This window comes from Ovis canadensis, chromosome 1, assembly GCF_042477335.2.
Source record: "Ovis canadensis isolate MfBH-ARS-UI-01 breed Bighorn chromosome 1, ARS-UI_OviCan_v2, whole genome shotgun sequence".
NCBI lineage: Eukaryota > Metazoa > Chordata > Mammalia > Artiodactyla > Bovidae > Ovis > Ovis canadensis.
The window spans coordinates 232,448,261-232,468,939 of record NC_091245.1 but is presented as its reverse complement, the minus strand read 5'-3'; the positions used below and the strand labels follow the sequence as shown (position 1 = coordinate 232,468,939).

General features: G+C 36.8%; 1 protein-coding gene across 8 annotated transcripts in view; it reads left to right on the top strand.

Annotated features, from left to right (window-relative positions):
- RSRC1 (arginine and serine rich coiled-coil 1) overlaps positions 1-20,679 on the top strand; it is a 450,301-nt gene that overhangs the window by 91,216 nt on the left and 338,406 nt on the right. For 4 of the 8 annotated variants that reach the window (XM_069561621.1, XM_070289404.1, XM_069561631.1 and 1 more), the window contains exon 4: positions 16,069-16,242. The exons of the other annotated variants lie outside the window; for them this stretch is intronic. In XM_069561621.1, the coding sequence (XP_069417722.1) occupies positions 16,069-16,242 (174 nt within the window). The remainder of the gene's footprint in view (positions 1-16,068; positions 16,243-20,679) is intronic. 8 annotated transcript variants of the gene reach the window in all.

Here is a 20,679-nt window from a genome sequence, read left to right as displayed (position 1 = left end):
ATATGGCCCTTGTGAAACTAATTATGCTTATGGAGCAGCTGTTAAGTTTAGTGCAACTAATTTTATCCAATATTTTACATTTTAATTGATTACCTGTGAAGAAATTAGCAAATTAACACTTATTGTACAGTAACTGAATGGTCTTTTATGGTTACTTTCAGATTTAACAAGTGAACCAAACACTGATGGAATAAAGACATTTCTAGGACTTTCAGATAGGAAAGTTATTGGTGGACCTTGATTATCTGGTGTGAAAATTTAGGAAGACTGATGAGTGATGCCAAGCATCTGTGTGTTCTGTATCTTAAACATGAGAAGCAGATTGGAAAGTAATAGCTTTTTTGCAGAATTTTGGTAACATATGGGCTTATCTGGATCTAAGAAGTCTTTGAAGATCTTTGAACTTGACTAAATGACTTAACCTTTGGCATAGTGGGTGGGTTATATGCTTTTTTAGAGGGGAAGCACTGGATTCTACGTTTTTCTTTTGCTTTTTTTCCTTCCCAATTCTGCCTTTTAATATCATCTCTTAAAAATAGGGGGCTAGAGATGATGATTGGGAATTTTTGAAGACTGACATGGCTAATTCTAAGATATTTAGTTGAATGGATCTACCTATAATAAAGTGGGGTTAAATTTTTAAATAATATTTTAGAAATGAATCTATGGATATATATTTCCTGCTTTATAGATTTTATTTGAAAATGATACTGCAATCAGATCTTACTGACAATGGGCTGTAGTTGAAAGGATGTGGACAGACCTGTGTTCAAATTTCAGGTCTATCGCACATTTGCTCTGACCTCTGAACTTTTCAGAGTTCAGTATTCTCAAAGCAAAACTCAAACCAAACCAAAGAAAAAAACCCCAAGCTGTCTGTTCCCCCGCCAAAAAAAAGTTCCCCCAAATGCCAAAAGGAGGTGAAAGTAACAACTCTATGTTTAAATACTGTGGAAAATTAAAAGAGATAAAATAGATAAATACAGTTGGCATATTTCTTAGCATGTAGAAGATTGTTACTAACAATAGTGGCAAATGTCATGCCCTGTAATACTAATATGTAAGAGATATACTGAACAAGTGTATTATTCATCTTTAAGAGCATTCAATCTTTCCAAGCATCAGGGTCTTTTCCAGTGAGTTGGCTCTTCCTCTCAGGTGGCCAAAGTATTGGAGCCTCAGCGTCAGTATCAATCATTCCAATGAGTATTCAGGGTTGAAACTCAACATTAAAAAATTAAAATCCTGGCATTTGGTCCCATCTGTGCCATGCTGTGCTGTGCTAAGTCGCTTCAGTTGTGTCTGACTCTTTGCAACACTATGGACTGTAGCCCACAAAGCTCCTCTGTCCATGGGATTCTCCAGGTAAGAATACGGAAGTGGGTTCCCACATCACTTCATGGCAAATAGAAGGGGGAAAAAGTGAAAGTAAGTGTAAGTTTTAGGTCCAAGTAAATGTATCTAAAAGACGCTTACTCCTTGGAAGAAAAGTTATGACCAACCTAGACAGCATATTAAAAAGCAGAGACATTATTTTGCCAACAAAGGTCCGTCTAGTCAAGCCTATGGTTTTTCCAGTGGTCGTGTATGGGTGTGAGGGTTGGACTGTGAAGAAAGCTGAGCGCCAAAGAATTGATGCTTTTGAATTGTGGTGTTGGAGAATACTCTTGAGAGTCCCTTGGATTGCAAGGAGATCCAACCAGTCCATTCTAAAGGAGATCAGTCCTGGGTGTTCTTTGGAAGGACTGATGCTAAAGCTGAAACTCCAATACTTTGGCCACCTCATGCGAAGAGTTGACTCATTGGAAAAGACTCTGATGCTGGGAACAATTGGGGGCAGAAGGAGAAGGGGACAACAGAGGATGAGATGGCTGAATGGTGTCACCGACTCAATGGACATGAGTTTGAGTGAACTCTCAGAGTTGGTGATGGACAGGGAGGCCTGGCATGCTGCATTTCATGGGGTCACAAAGAGTCGGGCCCGACTGAGTGACTGGACTGAACTGAACTGAAATATATCTGAAACTTTGATAAGATAGATTGTTCTTCAGTTAGGGCACTTCAGTTCAGTTCAGTCACTCAGTCGTGTCTGACTCAACAACCCCATGAACTACAGCACGCCAGGCCTCCCTGTCCATCACCAACTCCCAGAGTCCATCCAAACCCAGGTCCATTGAGTCGGTGATGCCATCCAACCATCCCCTTCTCCTCCTGCCCTCAATCTTTCCCAGCATGAGGGTCTTTTCCAATGAGTCAGCTCTTCACATCAGGTGGCCAAAGTATTGGAGTTGAAGCTTCATCAGCCCTACCAATGAACACCCAGGACTGATCTCCTTTAGGATGGACTGGTTGGATCTCCTTGCAGTCCAAGGGACTCTCAAGAGTCTTCTCCAACACCACGGTTCAAACGCATCAATTCTTTGGCACTTAGCTTTCCCAGTCCAACTCTCACATCCATACATGACTACTGGAATAACCATAGCTTTGACTAGACAGACCTTTGTTGGCAAAGTAATGTCTCTTCTTTTTAATATGCTGTCTAGGTTGGTCATAACTTTCCTTCCAAGGAGTAGGCATCTTTTAATTTCATGGCTGCTGTCACCATCTGCACTGATATTTGGAGCCCCCCAAAATAAAGTCTGCCATTGCTTCCCCATCTATTTGCCATGAAATGAGGGGACCAGATGCCATGTCTTAGTTTTCTGAATGTTGAGCTTTAAGCCAACTTTTTCACTCTCCTCTTTCACTTTTATCAAGAGGCTCTTTAGTTCTTCATTTTCTGCCATAAGGGTGATGTTATCTGCATATCTGAGGTTATTAATATTTCTCCCGGCAATCTTGATTCCAGCTTGTGCTTCCTCCTGCCTAGCGTTTCTCATGATGTATTCTGCATAGAAGTTAAATAAGCAGGGTGACAATATACAGCCTTGACGTACTCCTTTTCCTATTTGGAAGCACTCTGTTGTTCCATGTCCAGTTCTAAGTGTTGCTTCCTGACCTGCATACAGGTTTCTCAAGAGGCAGATAGGTGGTCTGCTATTCCCGTCTCTTTCAGAATTTTCTACTAGAGCAATATGTTTTATATAGTTATAATAGTTAGGGCACTATGAATAGGGAATTACAGAGATACACAAATAATCCCTGTTTACAAATACTTTGTCTACAGCAGCTAGAGGCTTTACCCTCTGTGCTTAGTGAGGACGGTTAACCTTGATTTGGCAACAGTACTGATCCATATAAATATCTGTGAGGTAGATGTAGACTCAGTTAGTGACCAAAGCTGAAGAATATTAGTATACTTAATTATCTTAGTTAAAATTCAGAATGTGTGTATTTTCTAACAAAATAGCATTTTTGTCATTGGGTATATTTTAAATAGTCTTTTGGTATAACTGGAAAAGGTCAGTTTTCATTCCAGTTCCAAAGAAAGGCAGGACCAAACAATATTCAAACTATTGCACAATTGCCCTCATTTCACATACTAGCAAAGTAATGCTCAGAATTATCAAGCTAGGCTTCAACAGTACATGAACCAAGAACTTCCATATTTCAAGCTGTATTTAGAAAAGGCAGAGGAACCAGAGATCAAATTGCCAATATCTGTTGGATCATGGAAAAAAGCCAAGAGAATTCCAGGAAATCATCTACTTCTGTTTCATTGACAATACTAAGGCCTTTGACTGTGTGGGTCACAACAAACTGGAAAATTCTTAAAGAGATGAGAATATCAGACCACCTTACCTGACTCCTGAGAAGCATGTATGCAGGTCAAAAGTGACAGTTAGAACCGGACACGGAACAACAGACTGGCTCCAAATTAGGAAAGGAGTACGTCAAGGCTGTATATTGTCACCCTGCTTATTTAACTTATTCGCGGAGTGCCTAATGCAAAATGTTAGGCTGGATAAAAGGCAAGCTGGAATCAAGGTTGCTGGGAATCAGTAACCTTAGATATGCAGATGACAGGACCCTTATGGCAGAAAGGGAAGAGGAACTGAAGAGTCTCTTGATGAAAGTGAAAGGGGAGAGTGAAAAACTTGGCTTAAAACTCAACATTCAGAAAACTAAGATCATGGCATCTGGTCCCATCATTTCATGGCAAATAGATGAGTTAACAGTGACAGACTTTATTTTTGGAGGCTCCAAAGTCACTGCAGATGGTGACTGCAGCCATGAAATTAAGATGCTTGCTCTTTGGAAGAAAAGTTATGTCCAACTTAGACAGCATATTAAAAAGAAGAGACATTACTTTGCCAACAAAAGTCCATCTAGTCAAGGCTATGGTTTTTCCAGTAGTTATGTTATGGATGTGAGAGTTGTATCATAAAGAAGACATGATGTTTCAAATACTTTTTTTAGCTTTTGAGTGGAAAGTTTTAAGCATTCATTAAAACAGACAATAATATAGTAAGCCCTCATGTAGCGATGATCTAACTTCACCAGGTAGTATTTTGACAATATCAAGGCTTGCTTTTCAGCTCTGTTAGGATGGATCCAGAGTACCTTTATTCTATGGCTAATTTAGCTTCAAAATTAATACTTGACTCCATATAATACCTTATGTACAAAGTATCTCAACTCTGACTGGTAGAACACTATTTCTCTCCCATATGATATTCTGAATTTGTATTGCTGTCCAGTGTATTTTTTCATGGTCTCTTGGTATTTAATCGCACATATTTGTAGATTGGAACTTGTCAAAGAACTAAGGAGCCTCGGCAGATTTCTAGAGAATTCCTTTTTCTGTCCAGCTTCTTCTCTTTGGTATAATGCCTTAGAAAACTTAGTACCTTGGCCTCTTTGAAGATTTGTCTCTGTCTCCCTAGCTCGGAAAGTCTATGAATCTTTCTCTCATGCTCTGTCGAGTGGAAGCTTCCTCATGGCAGTAAGCCAGGGCAATCCCAGGGTTCCTGTTTTCATTTGTCCAATGTCTGACACAGTTGTTACACACATTTTGTCTGCTTTTCTACTTGTTTATAGTGGGAGGGCTATTTCCATAGCTTTTAATGCTTATGGGCAAAAGGCCATTTAACTACAGAAATGATTATTTTATTTGTGACTTATTTTTCTTTGTCGTTTCCACTAAGAATTTATCAGCTTTATTAATCTTCTCAAAAAATCAACTTTGTCCTTCTTGATATTCTGGTTAATTCATATTTTGCTTTTCAAGTTTCTTTCCTTTTTCCATCTTTTAAAACATTTTTATTGGAGTACAGTTGATTTACAGTGGTGTGCTAGTTTCAGGTGTATACCGAAGTGAGTCTGTTTTATATACACGCACAATCTGCCTGCAATACAGGAGACCCAGGTTTGATTCCTATGTTGGGAAGATTCCCTGGAGAAGGGAATGGCTACCCACTCCAGTATTCTTGCCTGAAGAATCCCATCAATTATATTCAATAGGGTCACAAAGAGTTGGACATGACTGAGCGGCTAAGTACACACTCTTTTTTAGATTCTTTTCCGACATAAGTCATTATAGGGTATTGAGTAGAGTTCCCTGTGCTACACTAAGTCCTTATTAGTTACAGTTTATACATAGTAGTGTATGTATATCATCCCAGTCTCCCAATTTATTCCTCCTTCCCCTTATCTCTTGGTTCATTTTACCTTCTTTGAGTATAGTTTTCCATTCTTTTTTTTAATTTTTTGAGATGGAAGCTTAGATCGTTTATTTTAGCTTTATTCTCTTCTAATACATGTATCCAATGCTACAAATCCTGTTTTTTTATACTTTAGCTATAGCCTACACAGTTTAGATGTACCATATTTTAATTTTCATTTAGTTTGAATAAAACTGACTTCACCTTTCTTGTGTGTTGTATAGAAATATGTTACTTTATTTCCAAACATTTAGAGGCTTTTCTAGTTGTCTTTTGTTTCTTTCCTTTTTCTTCACTATTGTTAGAGACCAAAGACTGAATACCTTTCAACTTTGAAATGTGTTGAGATTAGCTTTATGGCCCATCATAAGCTATGAGCCATGCCATGTAGGGCCACCCAAGACCGACAAGTCACAGTGAAGAGTTTTGGCAAAATGTGGTCCACTGGAGGAAGAAATGGTAACCCAGTCTAGTATTCTTGCTGTGACAACCACATGAACAGTATGAAAAGGCAAAAAATATGATACTGGAAGATGAGCTCCCCAAGATTACAAGGTGTCCAATATACATTACTAGAGAAGAACAGAGGGCAATTACTAATAGCTCCAGAAAGAAGAAACAGCTGGGTCAAAGGAGAAATGGCACTCAGTTGTGGATGTGTCTGGTGGTGAAAATAAGACCAGTGCTATAAAGAACAATATTGCATAGGAACTTGGAATAATGTTAGGCCCGTGAATCAAGGTAAATTGGACATGGTCAAGCAGGAGATAGCAAGATTAAACGCTGACATCTTAGGAATCAATGAACTAGAATGGACGGGAATGGGCGAATTTAATTCAGATGACCATTGTATCTACCACTGTGGGCAAGGATCCCTTAGAAGAAATGGAGTAGCCCTCATAGTCAGCAAAGAGTCTGAAATGGAGTGCTTGGGTGTAGCCTCAAAAGTGACAGAATGATCTCGGTTCATTTCCAAGGCAAACCATTCAGCGTCACAGTAATCTAAGTCTGTGCTCCAACCAGTAATGCCAAAGAAGCTGAAGTTGACTGGTTCTATGAAGACCTATAAGACCTAGAACTAACACCAAAAAAAAAAAAAAAGTCCTTTTCATCATAGGGGATTAGAATGCAAAAGTACAAAGTCAAGAGATACCCAGAATAATAGGCAAGTTTGGCCTTGGAATACAAAACGAAGCAGGGAAAAGATAGCAGAGTTTTGCCAAGAGACACACTGGTCATAGCAAATACTTTTTTCCAACAGTATAAGAGATGACTCTACACATGGACATCACCAAACAGTCTTCCTAAATCACTGCAGATGGTGATTGCAGCGATGAAATTGAAGGATGCTTGTTCTTTGGAAGGAAAGCTGTGACAAACCTGGACAGCACACCAAAAAGAAAAATCATCACTTCTGTGATAAAGGTCCGTATAGTCAAAGCTCTGGTTTTTCCAGTAGTCATGTATGGATGTGAGGTTTGGACCATAAAAAAGGCTACGTGCTGAGGAATTGATACTTTCAAATTGTGGTGCTAGAGACAACTCTTGAGAGTCCTTTAGACTGGAAGGAAATCAAACTAGTTAATCCTAGAGGAGATCAACCCTGATTATTCATTGGAAGGACTGATGCTGAAGCACCAATACTTTGACCACCTGATGCAAATAGCTGACTCATTGAAAAAGACCCTGATGCTGGAAAAAATTGAAGTCTAAAGAAGAAGGGTAAGATGATTAGTTAGCATCACTGACTCAATGGACATGAATTTGAGCAAACTCTGGGAGATAGTGGAGGACAGAGGAACCTGGTGTGCTGTAGTCCATGGGGTCACAAAGAGTTGTCAGACAACTTAGCAACTGAGCAAGAACCAAAATTCATATTTGAATTTTATAGTCTCTTCTGCTCTGTTTTTTTTGTGGTGTATGTTTGTTATCAGTTAAAAACTTCGGGTCTAACTTTGCTTGTTTTCTTCTAGTTGCTTTGTATGGATGTTAGATTCAGGGATTGAACTGAAGCCCTTGCCAGTGAGAGCTCAGAGTCATAACCATTGGACCTCTAGGGATTTCCCTAGATTCTTTTTTGTTGTTGTTCATGATAATAAACAGAATTTTCCTGGATTGGCAGTAACAGACAATTTAATTGATGGGCTGAAGGTTTTGTGTGACATGATTTCTTGAATGGCAGTATGCTATCATTAATACAGTGAGGTGGAATTTCTTTAATAAATGGGAAACTTTATGGGGAAAGCTAGGTCTGTTTTCAGATCCTTTGATGTCATCTTGTTTTTATAGAGCCCAGAGCTTTAGCACCTTGCTTTCTGCTTCTCTTTACCACCAAGCCACAAGTGGACACTTCCCTTTTCAAAAGTGTTATCTCTTTCCCTGAGCATATGTCTGTTTTTTTTTTTTTTTCTTCAATTCCTGTTTGGTATGATTTTAGTTGTTTTGGAGATGAAAGTAGATATCTGAGTTCAAAATGTCATCTTGACATGGAATCCATGTTAGTTTAATCAATATAAAAATTATAAATATAATTTTAATTATAGTTGTTTTATTTTATAGTAAATATAGTCTATTTTATAGTATTCTACTTGAGACTATTTGAAGTATTGTTGTTATTTTTTGAAAGATAAAATATTAGGATATTTATTTTGATTACATGTGTTTAGAATTTATTAACCAATTAAGAAACTTGACAAATTGGTTTTTGAGGGCAGTAATTCATTTTATGTAGGAATGTTATGGTGATTCTTCCTATTGTGTAGATATTGAAAGCATTTATCTGGTATAATAGACATCTTACTGTCCATTTATTACTCATATATTGTGTGTTCTAGAGTGCCACATTTTTTATCAAATGTTTCTTTGGTTATAATATATCTCCATATTGGCTTTGGTACTCTAGAGACTTCTAGAGTGATTTGTCAGAAAGGTATTTATTTAAGGAATGAAGGGAAAATAACATTGGAAATTGTAGTATAGTTTCTTTGACTTTTTTGTTTCTGTGGTCAAGTAGGAAAACTTTAGTTTTTATTCTTGATGGAGATCCTTCAAATATGTAATTAAATTTACTTAATAAAGTAAAAGGGTTGTTAATAGTCTAGGATGTGTATTTTACTCAAAATTGTGTAATTCTTATGACTGCAAAGAAGTCAGCAGCTTAATTCATTTAAAATATGTATTTGATTTTGTGGTCCTTCTTAACAGCCTTTAATAATATTGTTGTAAAAACTGTGTTTTGAATTTGCTATCTTTTTTCTGTTTATTCTCTCCAGAGTTATGTTTTGCTTCTGGTAGTCTATAAGCAAAGTTAAGAGGCCTACAATATGATAATTAAAATGATGGATATTAAAACATTGGTAGGGGAAGCTAGTAGCTTATATTGTATACCATGATGTAACTTACTGTTTTCTTTTAATTTGACATTATGAGTGACTTAAACTATGTACATGCTATTGCTATCATAGGTCATTGAGCCATATCAGCAACATTTATAAAAAAAATATTTCAGAATGGCATATGTTGCTTGTATGAAGACATAACGAACAAAATATTTTTGGAAAATGGTAGGCGTATGTTTTCTACAGTCGAGTCTTTGTGTAAGGGAAAATTATAAGATGAATTTGGAGATAATTGAGTTTATTTCAGGTATTAGGTAGGTTGGAAGGAGTAGAGATTAGGAAAGTAGTTGCAGTGGGAAGAGTGAGGCAGATAGTGTAATTGATAGAAGGCTTCTAGTTGTGGTGTTTATTTTTGCTGTGATGGTGATTGAATTATCCTACTTTCTGGTTTCTCTGGGACAGAGCTAGTTTAGGCCTTTTGTCTTTATGTTATAATGCCTTCCTGGACTCTAAAAAGTATCTCTCTTTATTTTCCAAAGGCTTGAATGATGGGTGATACGATTTTCCTATTATAGAAAACTGGCAAATATCATGTATTTGGTTGCTAAGGTTTCCTGTGGAGAAGACAATAACCTACAATCAAGATTATTATTATTTACCTTCCTATATAAGAGAAATATATTGAAACTGTAATCCTTAGTCAGACTTAACATTTTAACAGTCTGTCAGAAGCATAATACTTCTCTGTACCGGATTAGCTGTGGTTTGAGGGAAACATTTCATATATTCTGACTCAGATTTTACTCATTCATTTGGATTAGCACATCCCACAGTTACTTTTTTCTCAGTGCCTGCCTACTCCCAAGTCACCTGTCTGCTGTCTCATGATTCAGCAGGAACTACTATTTAATCCTTATAACAATCCTCAATGGTAGATGTTATCAACATTTTATAGGTAAGCAAACAGATGTCCAGAGAGGAAGTAACTTGTTTGAGGACAGCGTTATGTGAGAATTTATTTTGTTTAGATTTAATACTTCTTTGGCTTTGGATATATTAACAATATACATTCAGTTTTTAAGATACCATAAATACATGATTTCGGCACTGCCTACCTTATCTATGGTCCGCAAATGAGTCTACATTTTGTCCAGTAGTGTATTTTTCTTAGTTGTTCTTGTTGTTTAGTTGCTCAGTCATGTCCGACTTTTTGTGACTCGACTGCAGCATGCCAGACTTCCCTGTCCTTCATCATCTCCCGGACCTTGCTCATGTCCATTGAGTTGGTGATGCCATCCAACCATCTCATCCTCTGTCATCCCCTTCTCCACCTGCCTTTTATCTTTCCCAGCATCAGGATCTTTCCAGTGAGTTGGCTCTTTGCATCAGGTGGCCAAAGAATTGGAGCTTCAGCTTCAGCATCAGTCCTTCCAGTGAATATTCAAGGTTGATTTCCTTTAGGATTGGCTGTTTAATCTCCTCAAAGTCCAAGGGGATTGGACTTTCCTTGCAGTCCAAGGGGACTCTCATTTAGAAATGAACTTAAAAGTTTTATTTAAAAAAAGAAAAGCTCTTAAGGATTTGTTGTTAAGAGTTTAAGCTAATGTTTAACTCATTTCTCTTTTGCTATTCTGTATTTCACTAGTTCAGTGAAAACTAATTGCCAGAATTATAATGTAAAACCAAATTTAGGTAATATACTCTGTGTGTGTGTATGTGTGTGTGTGTGTGTGTGTGCATGCACACGTGTATACTATATATGTAGTGGCCATGGTTATCACAAAAAAGGTCTCCCCCTTTTTTATTATTCAAAGACTTTAGAATTATCTGTTAAAATTTTTATATATTCACATGTAATAAAATATTTAACTAGAAATGAATACATAAGTGTCTGTAGTGCAGTTCAGTTTAGTTCAGTTGCTCAGTTGTGCCTGACTCTTTGCGACACCATGGACTACAGAACACCAGGCCTCCCTGTCCATCACCAACTCCCGGAGCTTACTCAAACTCATGTCCATCTGGTCAGTGATGCCATCTAACCATCTCATCCTCTGTTGACCCCTTCTCCTCGTGGCTTCAGTCTTTCCCAGCATCAGGGTCTTTTCAAATGAGTCAGTTCTTTGCATCAGGTGGCCGAAGTATTGGAGTTAAATTGTTGCTAAATTAAAATTTTATGTGGAAGATGAGTGTGTCAAAATTAAGAGAGGAAGTAGTCAAAGAGAAAATCATGCAAATTTACCTTTTGTAAATTAGGATGATAAACCCATATTGACATTCCTAACAATAAATATTGTTTTGTTTTGTTGTTTGTTTAGTTGCTAAGTTGGGTCTGACTCTTCGGGGACCCCACAGACTGTAGCCCTCCAGGCTCCTCTGTGCGTGAGATTTCCCAGGCTGGAATACTGGAGAGGAGTGCCATTTCCTTCTTCAGAAGATCTTCCCAACCCAGGGATTGAACCTGAATCTCTTGCATTGGCAGATGTATTCTTTACTGCTGTCAATAAATATTGTCGCTTCTCAAGATCACTTTTTAAAAAAGTTTTTGATCTCATGATGCAGTATTTTTCTTTACTCACTGAATGAACCAGTTAGGGATGAAAAAGAACAGAACTTACTACAAGTGAAACTCATATAGTTTTCTTCAAGCCCTATATATGTTCTAAGTACCCAAGACTAGATCATGTGATCTCCTTATCCACAATCTTTTTTTAAAATCTCTTTGATGATTTGTGTTTTCTCGTTTCTTATTTGTTTGATTAGTGTAGCTAGGGATTTACCAAATCTGTTGATATTCTTGGGAAATCAGAGTTTGGCTTTGTTAATTTTCTTTATTGCTTTCTGTTCCATTGATTTTTGCTTTTTAATGTTTCCTTTTTCTACCTGCTTTGAGTTTACTTTTGGAACCCTAGGTAACTGATTTTAGACTTTTCTTCTTTTCTGATGCAAACATTTAAAGCTATAAATTTCCCTCTAAACCTTGCTTTAGTTTCATCACACAGATTCTAAAATGCTGTATTTTTATTGTCTTTCAGTGCAAAATATTTTCTGTTTTTTTGTGATTTCTTACTTGACCCATGATTTATTTAGAAGTGTATTATTTCGTTTCTACATTTTTTATTTTTTCCCTAGACGTTACTGAATTCTGACTTAATTCTGCTGTGGTCAGATAAACATATTTTGTATGATTTATACTTATAAATCGACCGTTTGATCATCATGAAGTATCCATTTTTTAATTGGGGTGATCTGTTAGTTTCTTAGTGTCTAGGGTGATAGCAGCAGCAGCAGCAGGGTGATAGTTTAGTTTATTTGATATTAATATATTCATTCCAGCTGTTCTGTGTTTACATGATTTATCTATATTTAGTGCATATCTTAATCATCAAGGACTTACTGTATAGCACAGGGAACTCAACACAATACTCTGTGATATCCTAAATGGGAAAAACATTTGAAAAAAAAATACATGTATATGTATAACTGAATCACTTTGCTGTACACCTGAAACTAACACAACATTGTTAATTAACTATTCTCTAATATAAAATAAAAAAATTTTTAATGGAAAAAAGTACATTATCTTATAGATAGTTTATAGTTGTGTGTTGTTTTTTAATTTATTTGGACAAACTAGCTGTTTTTCCCCTCTCAAGCAAAAGGTCTCATGTGTTTATTACCAAACCAACCTGCTAGTACAGAACTATAGAAACAAAGAGAAAAGTCATTTTCCCTATAAGACTCATCTGACTGTCCAGATAGTAGTGACACTTTCAGAGTGATATGGTAGGATGTAAGCGACTTTGTGCCATCTCTTATGTGATTTCATATAGACCCAGCTTGATTCTTCCCCAGTGTCTCGTCTTGGAGTTATACTTGATTTATTACTTGTTTTCATCCGAATCTTTTGGAGAATGAAACAACTCTGCCTTTGTTTCATGGCCAGGAATTGCTTAATCTTGAAAGTCTTATGGAAAGACATGTGAGCCTTTTCAGCCTCCTTTTGGGTTAATGAATATTTTTAAAGAAATCTCTTTTGGTTCATCATTTGGGTTTTTAGCTTTATGTCTTTGTATTTTGTTCCTCTTCCTCCTCCTTTTTTTTTTTTTTCTCCTATAAGTGGTCAGTGTAAGGATTACATATATACCCTTACCATTTCAGTGTACTTAGAGTTAATATTTTCACTGTTCATGTGAAATGTAAAAACTTTCTAACTATATATGTTCATTTACCTGCCCTATTATTTAGTCTTTAGTGATTACATGCATTATATCTACTTTAATTGTAAACCCTATAGTAAAACACTGTAATTTTTACTTTAAGTACATATGTATTTTAACTAAATTAGGGAAGTACTTTTTTATATTTACCCTTAGATTTACCATTTCTAGTGGCCTTTATTTCCTTTCTAAAGGCCCAAGTTTCCACCATTTATCATTCTGTTTAGCCTGAAGAAATCACTTGAATACAGACTGTAATGTACATTATTAACTGTTGATGATTATGATTTACTTTTACTTTATCTCAAAAATGCCTTTGATTTACTTTTATTTTTTTAGGGATATTTTTGCTGGGTATAAAATTCCAGTTTGGGTCCCCCCCCCCGCCCTTCACCATGTTAAGAATTTTGTTCCACTGTCTTCTGATCTTAATTGTTTCTGTGAGAAGCCAGTGATATTGTTTATTGTGTTTATTGTGTTATTGTTCTCTTGTATGTAATGTGTCAATTTTTCTCTATTTTCAAGATTTTGCTTTATCTTTAGTTTTCATGAGCTTTACTATGGTATTACTAGTCATGGTCTTCACATTTATTCTGGAGTTCATTAAACTTCTTGACTGTAAGTTAAAAAAATATTTATTTATTTGGCTGCATTTTAGTTGTGGCAGGCAGGATCTTCGTTGTATCACACAGAATCTTTCACTGTGGCACGTGGGCTCTTTAGTTGTGGTACAAGGATTCAGTTGCTCCAAGGCATGTGGGATCTCAGTTCTCTAATCAGGGATTGAACCCACACCCTCTGCATTACAGGGGTGGATTCTCAACCACTGAACCACCAGGGAAGTCCCTGTAAATTTTTTATTCACTGAATCTGGGGAAATTTTGGCTACCACTTTAAAAAAACATTGATTTCTATCTCATTATTTTCTCTACTTCTCTACTTCTGAGTTTAAATAAACATGTTAGACATTTGAATATTGTCACAGAGATTTCAGAAGATCTGCTTTTCTTTTCATTTAACAAATCTTTTTTTCCTCTTAGTTCTTCAGATTGGATAATTTCAGTTTATTTTCAAGTACACAGAGCTTTTTTTCCCCTCTGTTGTTACCAGTCTGCTTCTGGTCTCTTTTAGTATAATGTTAATTTCATATATTGTATTGTTTCAGGTACAGAATTTTTTTACTTTCTTGTTTTTCTTCTAAAATTTTTAGCTTTATATTCAGGACAAACATAGTTATACCTACTACTTTAAAATCCTTGCCTGCTAATTCAATATCTGACTCATCTCAGGGTTGGTATCTTTTGTTACATTTCTCATGTTCATTGTATATCTAGTAATTTTGAATTTTATCATGGACATGACAAATGTCATGTTTTGACTATTATGGACTCTATTATATTCCTCTGAAGAATATAACCTTTTTTGTTTACCTTTTTTAAAAGCAGAAAATTAAATGAATTCATTAATATGTATTAGATGATTTAGTCTCTCTAGGGGCAGTTAAAAATTTAGTTCAGTTCTTTCTTCCTTAGCTGTTTGGAGTCTGCCCCTCCCGCATGATCTAAGGTTCAGCCAGAGGTCTGAATAGCATTTACAGCTACAATTTTTGGCTCTCTCCTGACTCTTTTTCCAAGATTCCCCTTTAATTTTCAATTGGTGATGATTTTCCTGAGCCTTTGTTCTAGTTTTTTAGACCATAAATTTTAAAGTTCTCTGTTGGAGTTTTAGCTGTCCTGCATGGCACAGACTTAGGCTTGTCCTCAGAAAAGAAACTCGTAAAATAACAATGTTTTTTATTGTTGTTTGTTTTTTCTAAGTGTTGTCATTGCTCATTATTTTTGGTCCACAACCTAATTGTTTGAAGTTACGTTAAATAAATCAGCAACATGTTTAAATAGTAAGATTTTTTTCCCTTTTATAGGTCAGTGCCTTCTTTCAGTCACTATTCAGTGACTTTAGACATTTTTTTATAGTGTCTGTAGGATCATCAATCTGTTAAGAGACTTTTTTGTCAGTACTATAGGGCAGGATTTAAAAATATTTACTTTTTAAAGGCATATAATATATCCAACCTAATATTGTCCTTCATTTAATGCAAAGAAAAGCTAGATTATATAGAAGAATAGTTTTAGTGTAACTAATACAGGAAATTATGTTGAATCAATATATTAATAGAAGCAGAGTTTGTAGGGATGGGGAAGATTCTAATTCTTGGGGATTAGACTAGATCCATTTAGATTTGTTATTTTATCTTGAAGAGATTTCAGCATTGAAGACGATTTGAACTTTACTACTTTTTTGGCTGAACAAACACTTTTTAAAAGCTGGTTGTAGTATTACAAGACTGGCGCACTTTTTTTTTTTCTATTTATTTATTTACTGGTTGCACTGGGTCTTCATTGTTGTGTGTGGGCTTTTCTTTAGTTGCAGAGAGCTGAGGCTGCTATCTAGTTGTGGTACACAGACTTCTCATTGCAGTGCCTCCTTTTGTTGCAGAGCGTCGGCTCTAGGTGGGCAGGCTCAGTAGTTGCAGCTCATGAACTCTAAAGTGCGGGCTCAGTAGTTGTAGTGCACAGTCTTAGTTGCTGTAAGGCTTGTGGGGTCTTCCTCGACCAGGGGTCAAACACATACCCCTATGTTGGCAGGCGGATTTGTATCCATTATGCCACCAGGGACCCGTGAACACCTGAACAAACACTCTTTGACTAAACCGTATATTTTTGTAAAATTGGCACCTATGTTTCCCTCACATATATTTATTCATAAAGAATCATCTTTAGATGCTCACTTCACACAGTTAACTGAATCCTTAATTAAAACTAAATCCTTTTCTTTCAGACAGCTAAAAAAATTTTATTTCATAATACAAATTATATTCTCAATGTATTTAATGAAATCTACTTACTGTAGGTCCCGATCAAGACCTCGGCCACGTTCCCATAGTCGAAGCAGTGAAAGGTCAAGTCACAGAAGAACACGTAGTCGGTCTCGGGATAGAGAACGACGTAAAGGCAGAGATAAGGAGAAAAGAGAAAAGGAAAAGGATAAAGGCAAGGACAAGGAATTACACAACATCAAACGTGGGTAAGTTGAAGCAAATCTAAGCAGTGGTGACTCAGTGATTCCATAGCAGCAATCAAATGTATTTTCATCTTCTGATGTGTTTCTTAGATGGAAAAAAGGGGAGAATATAATGGAAAAAGAAGAAAAGATAAGTCAAAATAACTTATCTCAGATTTTTACTGTACTTCCTTTCTATTCCTGTTTTCATTTAATATTTATAAAATAAATCTTAGAAATAAATTGTACTTGCAAAACTTATTATGTCAGTAAAGGAAAATTTACATAGTTTGTTAGGGAAGTTCCATTTTCCTCATCATGAATATGATACTTAAAATTTGAAGATTACTTATGATTGAAGATGTATATTGGCTTATTTTAAAACTCTTAGGGAAAAAGAAAAAAAGATAAGGGAGGGAACTACATGATTTACTATTGGCTAAGACTTCTTTCAATGTAGAATGAGGACTTCATTAATATAAAGATTATGTGTGTATTAGGTGAGTGTATGTGCATATGAGGCCTTTTCTGGGATTGTTTTCATTAAAACAGTTGTTCTAATTTTGTTTGGATTTTTGGATGTTGACGTCCGCTCAAAACTGTTTATTTAATTAGAAGATGTTGAAATGAAATGAAATCTTTATTAGCTTAAATTACAGCTTCTTATTTGTTTTTCCAAAATGACATTGGGGTCTTTTATTCTGTGAAGTAGAGCATCTTAGAATTTGTCCTCTTTTGTCATTCTTTCAACATCCTATATATATTTACTTTAATACTTCAGTACAAGTATTTTGTCTTTTAGTGTGTCACTTTTCAGTGTTAAATTGAAGAGCTTACCAAGATCTTCGATATGGTTCCTTGAGATCTTGATTCTGTAAAGAATTAAGTTTATTGAAGGATATGGAATTCTTCCCATCCCTTTCTTTTTCACAGTTGTCTGTACGCTTATTTTTATCCAGATTTACAGTGATAATATATAAAACTGCCTGGATTATTGGCTTTTATGTATTCTTTGAAATGATCCATTTGTAGTGGATTTTGGGAACATGTTACATTATTATGTGACTTTCTTTTCCCTGATCACCCTGCAGCCATTAATGCACATTGAGCAGTCACTGCCCTATAAAATCCTGAGTTCTGTCTTTTCTAGTTTTAAGGATTGTTGAATATTAGAGGAGATAGGGTTGGATGGAGAAGGCAATGGCAACCCACTCCAGTACTCTTGCCTGGAAAATCCCATGGACAGAGGAGCCTGGGAGGCTGCAGTCCGTGGGGTCACTAAGAGTCAGACACGACTGAGTGACTTCACTTTCACTTTTCACTTTCATGTATTAGAGAAGGAAATGGCAACCCACTCCAGTGATCTTGCCTGGAGAATCCCAGGGACTGGGGAGCCTGGTGGGCTGCCATCTATGGGGTCTCACAGAGTTGGACATGACTGAAGCAACTTAGCAGCAGCAGCAGCAGGGTTGGATATCTGACTTTAAAGATAGGGAGGCTAACTTAGCCAGAGTTAGAATGAAATGAGGATCAGAGAGGGTATGGGGGAAATATATTAAGGGGCAAAAGTTAGAGAATGATAGATTAAAAGAGAGCATATAGAGTAAGTTTCTAAGACTGGAAATACGGACTAAGAAGACAAATAAATTATGTCAATCAAGGAAATGCCTTGCCCCTTGTTCATTTTTTCCCCTCCTCATTTTGGTTTATGCTTTAGCTATTACATGACTATGATTATGTGATGTGACTATGATTTTTACTGGTCATTAAATCTTTGCTTTCTACTTCACCAAGTTTTACATTTTTAGAATAAAGTTGATATTACATAAAGTATTATATGGGGCATTTTAAAGGTAAGAGAAACAAGAGCATGAATAAATAAGGAGGTTGGGTAGTTTCAGGAAAGGGTCTCATATAGTGACAGTAATCTTGAAGGTCTGGGCCAGCTGTACAGGTTAGATTCTTTGATCACTCAGAGCTTGTTGTGTTCAAGGGACTCATTCTTAGATGACAGGTTTATAAGATAATAATATCATTTTTGTCATTATTTCTTAAATCTCAACAAAGGTAGTGAACAGGGTCAAAACATGAGGTGTCAGTTGAAGGGCCCTGAGTATGGATGCCAGAAAGCAGTGAATAGCCTGATTCAGTTGCCTTCATGGTTTTAGTGGCCCATAGGACAGGGTGGTATTATGTCAGTGTGCCCTGCCTTCTAGTTAGTGCCAAGTACACACAAATTCATACCCTTTGGTATGATTTAAAATCAGGGTTTAGTGGGGCTATCATTGATATATACATTAAGTATGGTAGTACTTACATATGACAATGCCCCCTGTTTTGCTTCAAAAATAACTTACATATTTGTTTTCTACAGCTTTCATGTTTATTTCTTAAACGTGATTTTTCTTTCTCTTTTAAATAGACAGTTTTATTTTATTTTATTAGTGTTTTGGCTGCAGTGTGCTGTGTGTGGGATCTTAGTTCCCTGAGTAGGGATCGAACTCATGCCCCCTGCATTAGAAATGCAGAGTCTGAACCGCTGGACCACCAGGGAAGTCTGTAAACCTGATTTTTAAGCATTTAGGGCAGAGCGTGCTGTTGTATGGTCTTTTGTCTCAGAATACCTAATGTACGTAGTTGTTAATAAATGTTTATTGGTTATTGATCAGATACACTCATTCATTTGTTTACTTGTCCTGTCAACAATATTTGAATGCCTTCTATTTGTCATGTGTATGTTAAATAATCAGTACATAATGGCTGCCCAGTCCTACTGAGAGATTTCATGCAAGTGGCAAAATAAGCATATATAGAAAGGAAGATATATAAATTATTGCAGTGAAGTCAGATGAATGTTTCAAAAGGAAACTAACTCATATGGGTTAGGATACTTCTGGCTACGAGTAACAAAACCTAACTAAATGTAGCTTAAACCAAAGGCAGGAAGCTTTTTTGCAGAGCTAGATAGTAAATAACTTAGGCTTCCTGGGCCTTATGTCTCTGTTGCAACTACTAAACTCTGCCCATTTAGCATGAAAGCAGCCATAGATAATACTAAATGAATGGCATAGCTAAATTCCAACAAAACTTAATTTTTTAAAATGGGCAGCTGGCTAGATTTGCCCAAGGGCTATAGTTTGTCAATCTCTGGCTTAAGCGATAAGTATATTTATTGCTAATATAACCAACAGTTTGGAAGTCAGCAGACCTAGACCCTTTTTATTTTTCCAAGAGGCCAGTCTCAGCACATTGGGTTTCATCTTCAGTCTTGACATATTCTAGTGCAAGGTATTTTCATGAACATTAAACTAGTCAACCTAGATTAGTCAGCATGTTAGGATGGGCTCTTGAAGATGTGATTTTGATACATTGAAGGAAGGAGAAGATGGCATAGAATGTTGTATGCAAAATGAACTTCATGTGGAAATATTGATACTTGGAGGAAGGCAAAGTGGGTATGGCATACTTGAGGAACTGAAGTCTAATGGGGTTGGTTTACAGAAGGGTTATAATAATGAGAGATGTTTATGAGAATGCCTTATATGTTGTGGAGCTCCCCTGGTAGCTCAGCTGGTAAAGTATCCACCTGCAACGCAGGAGACCCTGGTTTGATTCCTGGGTTGGGAACATCTGCTCGAGAAGGGATAGGCTACTGACTGCAATATTCTTGGGCTTCCCTGGTGGTGCAGACGGTAAGGAATCCACCTGCAATGTGGGAGACCTGGGTTTGATGCCTGGATTGGGAAGATCCCCTGAAGAAGGGAACAGGTTACCCAATCCAGTAGTCTTCCCTGGATAATTCATGGAGAGAGGAATCTGGTAGGCTACAGTCCAGGGGGTCACAAAAAGTCAGACACAACTGTGCATATTTCACTTTCACTTCATAGTAAGGATATTAGAGTTAATTCTACAGGCAGTGAGAAGCCAGTGAAATTCAAGTAATTTTATGAACAAAATGCTTTACTTCAGTTCAGTTCAGTTACTCAGTCGTGTCCGACTCTTTGCGACCCCATGAATCGGAGCACGCCAGGCCTCCCTGTCCATCACCAACTCCCAGAGTTCACTCAGACTCATGTCCATTGAGTCAGTGATGCCATCCAGCCATCTCATCCTCTGTCGTCCCCTTCTCCTCCTGCCCCCAATCCCTCCCAGCATCAGAGTCTGTTCCAATGAGTCAACTCTTCGCATGGGGTGGCCAAAGTACTGGAGCTTCAGATTTAGCATCATTCCTTCCAAAGAAATCCCAGGGCTGATCTCCTTCAGAATGGACTGGTTGGATCTCCTTGCAGTCCAAGGGACTCTCAAGAGTCTTCTCCAACACCACAGTTCAAAAGCATCAATTCTTCGGCACTCAGCCTTCTTCACAGTCCAACTCTCACATCCATACATGATCACAGGAAAAACATAGCCTTGACTAGATAGATAGACCTTAGTCAGCGCAGTAATGTCTCTGCCTTTGAA